At 26.8% G+C, this 9,194-nt stretch overlaps 1 protein-coding gene across 1 annotated transcript in view; it reads right to left on the reverse strand.

The window, feature by feature from the left end:
* Positions 1-9,082: 9,082 nt before the first annotated feature.
* Positions 9,083-9,194, reverse strand: part of LOC100571216 — a 5,078-nt gene continuing 4,966 nt past the window's right edge. Inside the window, exon 6 of the mRNA XM_029489089.1 lies at positions 9,083-9,112. Coding sequence (XP_029344949.1) covers positions 9,083-9,112 — 30 coding nt within the window. The remainder of the gene's footprint in view (positions 9,113-9,194) is intronic.

Here is a 9,194-nt window from a genome sequence, read left to right on the forward strand (position 1 = left end):
TTATATAAGCATACAATAATTTCGAACTTCATTATTTTTTTAGATTCTGAGAAAAGCGATGATTGTATTGATTTTATAATGAATATTAATTCAGTGTGTTTTTAATTTTCTAATTTTTAAAATTTTTAAAATTTGTTTTATTAGTGTCTGTGCACGATAAGTAATCGAAATAATGCTTCGATTTTCAACTTCAGTATCTTGTTCGACAGGAAAGGGAATCTAGTTGAAGCATTGGGGAGGTCACAGTAATTTTCAAAAGTGCGTAGGGAAAAACAAAAAAAAAAAAATAACAGGAAAAACGCGCATAAGTGCATAAAACATGAAATTCGTGTCTCTAAGGGAACAATTATCAAGTTAAATCTGTTAATAACTTATGAATTATAAAAAATTAAAAATAATAGATTATATTTTATATTTTTTAATTATATGCGTGAAATTAAAATTGTAATTGATATATTATAGGTACTCACAAGTATACTTAGCTATAGTAGTATCTATTTAAGTAGTATTTTATAAAAATGTATTTTTTGCGAATTTTAATTAACAAATTACGTGACTATAAACTATTTTGAAGTGTAATATTTGATTAGATAACAATAAACATTATAGCCAAGGGGACACAAATACTAAATAATATGTCATGTTATTGTATAATACTCATGTAGGTATTCTAGTGGTTAGTTGTTGACTTATTGTTAGTTGTTATATCTATGTATTATTATTTATTACCAACTAAAATCAAACACTCGCCTTCACGGCTTCACTTAAATACTATAATAGTATAATCTATTGTATTATGCAATAGTTTATAGAACAGTCAAAAAGTACTTCATGCACTTCGTCATGTTCGGTATTCTTACCTTAACAGCCTTTATATAGGTATCTATAACGTCCTAACGCACGTCAACACTACAATAAAAAACAAAAAGTTTACAACTTACAAAGAAAATACCCTTCTTTAATTTTTCGATGAATTTAAATTAATAGTTATTCCCTTACCCGAATGATTATTGTAATAATTACAATTACATTTTTAAATTAATTGAATGAAAAATTGATAAATAACTCGTAGTTATACGGTTAGGTTAACGCTCTCCTCATCAGTCATAATATTACCCCGGGGAAACCAAACATTTGGGCTAATTTTGGACTAATAATAAAATATTTATAAGTTATCGGCCCAAATTTATTCATGCAACCCAAATTATCGCCGGGGATCGCCCAGCCACCACCCTTAAATTTCAATTTAAATCTCAATTCATGAATTATCGCTAACATTACATTACATAACTACTACTACATTAGAGCGACTTCCCCATTTTTTTGCGTTTATTTAATTTTTACCTATTTAAATAGTTACAATATTAATATATAAGAGGTACCTATACATATATAATTTAATTTTCCTGAACCAAATATTTTTCTAAGAATTTCGGTACATAAAAATCAGGTTTAAAATCAGTAGTCAATTAGTTATAACTTATAAAGTATAAGTATAAATGAGCGTGTCGGAGTTGTGAACGAAAATTTTTCGGGGTGTAGGTACGAGTTAGGTACCCCTGTATCCTCTTCGCTAAATAAAGTTTTCGATTTATGTTGTTCTATATAAATTAGATAGTAAACTAAGAGGAATTACAAATTGTTTATCGTTTCCATGCCAATATACAATAATATTATATCAATATAGTTTAAAGAACATTCAAGGTTATGCAACTATGATTGCCGATTGGATTTGTTAATAAACCATTGAAATAGGTACTTTAACGAATGTGCGTATTTTTTATTATAATTTATTCTATTTCATTTTTTGATAGATATGAAAAAAAAGGAATTGTTCGTTTATACTATAAATTATGTATAGTGAATTTTATACAATCAGTATATAATAACACTATTGTACCTATGAATGTAAATTCGTCAAAAATTCGAAAATTCAAAAATTATTTTGTATAGATACCATTATTGTAATAACATAATATAGATAATAATTCATGAAATGTTGAATGGTACTTATATAGCAATTAAGTTATAATATCTAAATTTAAAAACAATTGAAAATACATAGCTACAATTTATTTATCAGATAGTTTGAAGCTCAATTATTGACAAAATTGGATATTTTAAATTTCAAACATAAAATAACGATTTTTATTAAACGGACACTAATCGTTAAAACTTAAAACTTTCCATCATTACGTAAATTTGTATTATACACTGTGAATTTTTAAAATATTTTGACTTGGTACTTTTACCTCTTAAGGAATTATTATAAACAATTTCAATTTAGAATTTTTTCATAAATGTTGATAAAACATTTTTTTAACTGGTCAAAAAGCTATTGAAACAATAATCTGTGATTCCTCATAGTAATTATTTAAAGTTTAAATTTTGACGAAATTGAATGTCAACGACAAAGCGGGCAAGTAAGTAATAACAGCAATGCTCTGCGGTACAATATAGATTTCAAGAGGTCTGTAAGTTGGCCACCCAATTACAACATTTTTAATTCAAGATTTCTCAATAATTAGTACCCAAGTAATTTGTAAGTATTTGTAAGTTCAGCCGTTTTCAATGATTTACAAAAGTCTGAATCACAGCTAACTTCTATGCGACTATACGAGACCTGGTCGTTTTGTCATTTTTAAGTTTTTGACCTTGTAAAAATATTGTGTGCAATTTGTAAGTACATATTTATATTTTTAAATGCGCACAATATTTTGGCACGGTAAAAGTTCGAAAAAATGTATCAAGCATACCTATATTCTTTTTAGGGGTAATTATGAGGGGAAGGGTGACTTACAAATATTGGACACAATATTTTGGCAAGGTCAAAGAGTTGGAAATGACAAAACAGCAAGATTTTTCAGGAGTTAGCCCTTATTTAAACTTATGTGGATAATTGAAAACCACAACTCACAAGACTTATAAATACTTACAAACAAATTAATAGCTGTTTAGAACACTTGAATTAAAAATTTGGAAATTGGGCTGGCAACTTCATGGACCTGGATTTGAGTATATATCATCATTACGAATGGGTCTGTAATGGATGTGTTAAATTTGAATTCAATAATTAATCATTCCATACGAAAAACGAAAATAGCTATATTGCTTTTATAATTTATAATAATTTATTTTAATATTTGTAATTTGGTTGCCGGTATGTTGAATTAATTTTTTCCGAAAACATCGCATTTGTTATACGTCTAATATACCTATTAATTGTATTCACTTTTAAGTCAATACCGACTTATTGTAGAATAACAATTGAAAATAGAAATTCTCATTTATAGTGGTAGAATTGTCCCCGTGTTCTTTCGTGTGAACTCCTATCCTACTTAAGGGGGGGAGGCTAATATCGATAAAATAAATACCAATAAGAAAACCAAAAACGAAATCGGAAAAAATAAATACCGATATATGAAACCGAATCAAAATCTTTTTTGTTTGATAAATGTAGAAAAACTTATTGGAATTAATAATTTATTATTCTATTAAAATTTCTAATATTAGCTATGAAAAGAAAAACTTTTATACATTTTTAACTGAAACTAATTTACAAAATTAGAAAAATTTCTCATGGTTATAAATAATAAATATCACAAAAATAGTCAAAATAGTTTGAAAATTTTAGCATGCATGGAAAATGATAATATACATATATGTTTGGTGAAGTAAGTTTCTTCGGTTATTCGTTTTTGAGTTGCAACAAAATATTAAAAATCCATTTATTGGAATTCGTTAATTTACCGCTGAATATCAAAATATATCGTAAACATTTTTAATTCAAACATTGAAACGCTCATAAAAAATTCATGTTACGTTTCAGTTATCTTTTGTTTTTGTTAAATAGATAGAAAAACTTTTATGAATTTCTATCTGAAAAATAATTTGAAACATTTCGGGATTTTGATGAATTTTGTCAAAATTTAAACTATAAATGCATATAAAAGTAATCATGCCTAGGTACATTATATCTTTAATATTTTTGAACTGCTATTAAAGCATCTTATGAGGATCCTTAATATATATAATTATTATAGATTATATTATCCTTAATATAGATAATTATTCAATCTTTTTTATTAAGTAAAAAAGTTTTTACGACAATAATTTAAGAAAAATTTTTCAAGGCCATAAATAGCTCAAAAAGAGTCAAAATATTTCAAAAATGTTATCAATTATGGAAAATGATATTATAAATATTTGGTAAAAATGTCAAGGGTCTACGGTTGTTAGTTTTTCAAAAATTGGTTTTACGTAAGAATTACCACTTTTTTTTATATTATTGTCTACGGTTATTAGTTTTTGAGTTTCACCAAAAACATTAAATTATTTTTCAAAACAAATAATTTGTTATTCCTGGCGCTTGGATTCACTTTCCTATCAAAAAAAATGCTGACGTTGAAAATCGGAGCATTTTTACTACAACAAATGTTTATGATAGACAAATAACAATAAAACACACATTATTGTAATTTTGTAAATACTATACATCGCAACGCTCAGAATCTAAAATAAATCTAATGTATGAAAGGGATTTAGCAAAAAAAAAATGAATTTATAATTCAAGTTAAGGGGCAAGGGCCCAACCAAAAAATTATTTCTAAGTAACTCTCTGCCTATGCCGGATGTACAACCTATTTATAATTTATTGATGGAATCCAATCCGCTCGTGAACAGCTAGGTTGCAACATTGCAGATCTCACTGGGGAAACAGCTATCCACACTGTTTTTCCCGCGTAGACATGCCTATTTAGACATATGGTAGCCTGTAGGTAGGTTCCTATCTATTTAAAATATTTATTTGTACTACCCAGTACCCACCTATATAGAAACATTTACGTTATTGAAAACTTTTTTATATTTACTTGTATAATAGTTGTATGTAATTTAGTTAGATTAGAAAGAGTACGTAAAAATAAATTTTTTAAAAACAGAATAGCCAATAGGTCACTATTTCAAGCTTAATTCTAGTTATAACTTATAAGTTATAGTATAAATAAATACATAAATAAATAACTAAATGTACTAGGTAAGCAAGGTTAATACCAAGGTACCTATCTTAAATTATTTTTCTACATCATATCAATACAAATATTTATAATATATAAGTTAATGTACGTGTACCTATTATTGTATTTGTATTCAACAAAATATCTAACTACAACCTACGACCTACCTAAGTGGCTATAATTATTATATTAATATTTTTAACGATTACAATCAAAACATATTGTGATGATTTTAAGCATTTACTTAGATAGCGTATAGAAAGGTATACGTATACCTAATTAATAACATAAATATTAAAACTACATATATATTTTAGACTTCCAAAACAAAATTTACAAGTACCTACCTTTTTTTTTTATAGATATATATGTAATTAAGTAATTTAGTACCTACTAAAGACCTAAATACAACTAGCACACTGCACAAGACAGTAGACACAAGCCGTACAAAGTTATTAGTGAAATACACACCAAAATTCGACATATTTTTCCATAATTTTTTTAATGTCAAGTCAAGGTGATTATTATTTATTATTCAAACTATCTTTCACATTGTATAGTTATAAATATGTTACCTAACCTTTTAAATTATAATATTAAATAATATCCTATCGAATAGATATTATAGGTAGGTATTATAGCTGGATTATGGTAGGTACATCTTTAGTCATATATACACGTATTAGAAATAGATTAGGAACCGTACCTTTAAATTTAGGCAATTAAAGCCAATAGGTATATCTAGCTAGGTAGGTACGTCACTATAGTAGTCGTAATATATAAATATTCGTTATGTATATCCTTTTATAATGCCTACTATTATTAGGTATTATATTATTTTAATATAATATGTGAAATAAAATTAAACCTAAGTATTTCAACTAGGAAAGTGTTCAAATATATTATTATATTATATACTATAATAGACTTCGAATAGATCATCAGTCATGATTTCCGAATGTGAAATGACTAATAATAAAAAAATTAGCCGCATTATGTTTAGTGTTTACCTTTATGTCCATGGTATATTTTTATTTATCGCATCATAATATTATTATTATTATTATTGTTCCATATTATAAGATCCTTATCATTTATCAACCCCGAGGCTGAAAGTTGTTGCCACTATAATTGCCCTACCATTACCTACAATATTCTTATTCTGTGACAAGAATATTATTATCACGTATTATTCACAACGATCGTGATTTTGTGCTACTGCGCACAATAATTATTCATGTCCAAATTCTGGTAAAATAATAATAATAATAATAATAATAATAATACATTATCATTTTTCAGTTTTCACTTTTTAAATTTCACCGAGTCTATAAATCCACTGTAGTAACATTGTGATAAATCGTGCATGAGTGGCGGCAAATGGCAATGGCGGTTACCGTGCAATGAACATTGAACACAATTTGCGTGTTGACAAAACGTACCTACCTATAGACTATAATGTGAATGAGCGGAATCGCGTTGTGGACTTTGGTAGTTCAGAGTGATAATCACGGTTCAGACTTCGGAATAAACAGAATTCACTTTTCACTATTTCACTGTTCAGTTGTCTTGTGTTAGCCGTATTGCGCGGTCGTTCGTCCTTCTTGATTCGCATTTATTTTTATGCATATTTGTTAATGGAAGCGTACACTAACGCACAGGTATACACAATTTACACAACAATGTCCTAGTCATTTTCGGGCTGTTTAATCGTTTTAATGTATTTATTATTTAAGGTGAAATCGAAGAAATTATTTTAAACCTACCGCTCACCTCAGACATTTGCAATACCCATTCGCACAATGAGTGTCGACGAAAGCAATAATGTCCATACGCGACTTCAGGTCCACAACTGTGTTGTGCAGCCTTTACTCACAGGTAACAAACAAACGGGTCGTTTTATTTTACTACCCATTCATATATCTGTGTTTCATAAGATTGTATGTTTTTAATAAGTTAGGTATCCTATTTTTTTTTAACCAATGTCAAAATGCAAAAATTAAAACCATAGTAGTACCTGTTTAGACTTATTGAAAATAAACTATAGATTTGGTATCACTTGGTACCTACTATTATAATATGTATTCATAGTGAAATAATGTACAGGTTGTTAGGTACATTTAAATTGTTTTAATTTAAATTAGGTACATACACATATTCTTATTTCATTAAGTTACAGTCTTACAGATAATATATAAAATTTCTAGTGTCGATAATTTAGGTATAATATAAGAATGGAAGAGGATTTGTTCTACGGCAAGATGGTCTTAAAGGCCTATATAAAAAAAAAAAGATAATTAATCATAGTTAGGTACTACAAAATAATTATTTTTAAAACTAAAATTTAAAAAAGAAAACAATTTAATTGAGTAACTATATAGGAGGTACCTATTGTAATTTTTAAATTATTATTTATTAGTTAATTAACTGCTTAGTTAACTGCTCATGAATTTAAATACTCAGGTGAAGTTATAGACATTGTTAAGATAAATCTTTCTATTTTAATATTTGCCCCCAAAAAAATTGGTACCATTACATTTTTATTCTATTTTATACCTTAATGATTTTAATTAGGAACAATTTTTACTATAATTGGCTGTCATACAATTATATTCACAGTTTTCTACATATAATATATAGGTATTGTTTTGTATTAAATGTAAAATAAATGTGTAGTTGTTTTTCAATAAAGATTTTATTTTTATTCTTAAAAGTGAGACCTTGTAAAGTTGTAAATATATTATAGGTACTGGCCTTAAAAAGTATGTATTAAGAGACTACATTTTATGCTATACCACTAGTCCACTTTCACTACTTTAGGCTTTATTTTTGGCTAACTTTTTAACTTAAATCTTTAATAATTAGTATAAATATAAATGTTCTTCGACTGAATTCATTATTCATATAGGTAATTGTATTTATTGTTACCAGATTTATATCAAATTACAATGGCTTATGCATATTGGAAATCAGAAAAAACATCCGATACAGCTGTATTTGATTTGTTTTTTCGTCAGAATCCATTCCAAGGCGAGTTTACCATATTTGGTGGATTGGAGGAATGCTTAAGATTTTTGGAAAATTTCAATTACTCTGACAGTGGTAAGTTTTTTGAAATATTTTCTTTTTAAAAAAATGTGTACGCTTAATTAAGAATTAGAAAATAAATTTATAAATGCATAGGGATCGATTATATATATTAGTTATTTAAAGGTGTATATTATATTTGTACTTTGAAAATACTTCAACATACCTAAATATTTTATTTCATTACAAAATAATACAATAAATAATATTGGTTTGGACACAATAGCTTGTACATCATTTTGAAATTAAGCTGCTTCTGTTTATAGTAGTACAACTATAGGATCAATTGTAAATTATAAGTATAAATAATAATATATTTTTGTGGCACGGTGTTTTCTTCCAGTCACGAATGTGCTCTGAGTGTATGCATTGGTTGGTGTTACTAGTTTCTGAATGGGTGACCACCCGAGATCTTTAGTGACAAATCCTCCCCACACTTGCATACACATGTTCAAACCAACAGTACCCTCCCCCCACAGTAGCAGACTAATGTCCTCAGTTGTTGAAGCCTTAATAGTTAATTTCAAGAAAATAAAAAATAATAATAGTATATTTTTAATGATCCATTTTTGTTCTTCTAAAAAATGCATTAAAGTATATATTTAAAACCATTAAGAAGTGTATGTACAAAGGTTGAAATTTTAGTATGCATCAAAGTAAATATTTACCAATTTAAGTTAATTTTTGTTTAGCATACTATTATACAATTATTGATAACCTTAGCTTTTATTAAACTTAGGCGGAAATTAATTTTTTTCCGATTTAAATTTGTTTATTTGTTTGTAAATGTTAAATAATGGTTTGTCACCTTTTGGCTTTTATGAATAGTGTAGAACAGATATTTACTAATTGTACTACTATGGTAAGTAAAAGTTGAGGAATTGAATAATTACAATTTGTAACTAGGTACTTAAATTATGTAACTTACAGCATTATACATTTAAACATATTCATATGTAACATTGTTGTGCTATATGTTTTTAGAAGATTTTAGCATAAAAATCCTGTTTCTGTACAAATAGTAAAACTATTAAATATTTAAAGATCTAACTACTTAAGGTAACAAATTCATACAATTGACTATCATAAGCG

This window comes from Acyrthosiphon pisum, chromosome A2 (genome assembly GCF_005508785.2).
Source record: "Acyrthosiphon pisum isolate AL4f chromosome A2, pea_aphid_22Mar2018_4r6ur, whole genome shotgun sequence".
Taxonomy (NCBI): Eukaryota; Metazoa; Arthropoda; class Insecta; order Hemiptera; family Aphididae; genus Acyrthosiphon; species Acyrthosiphon pisum.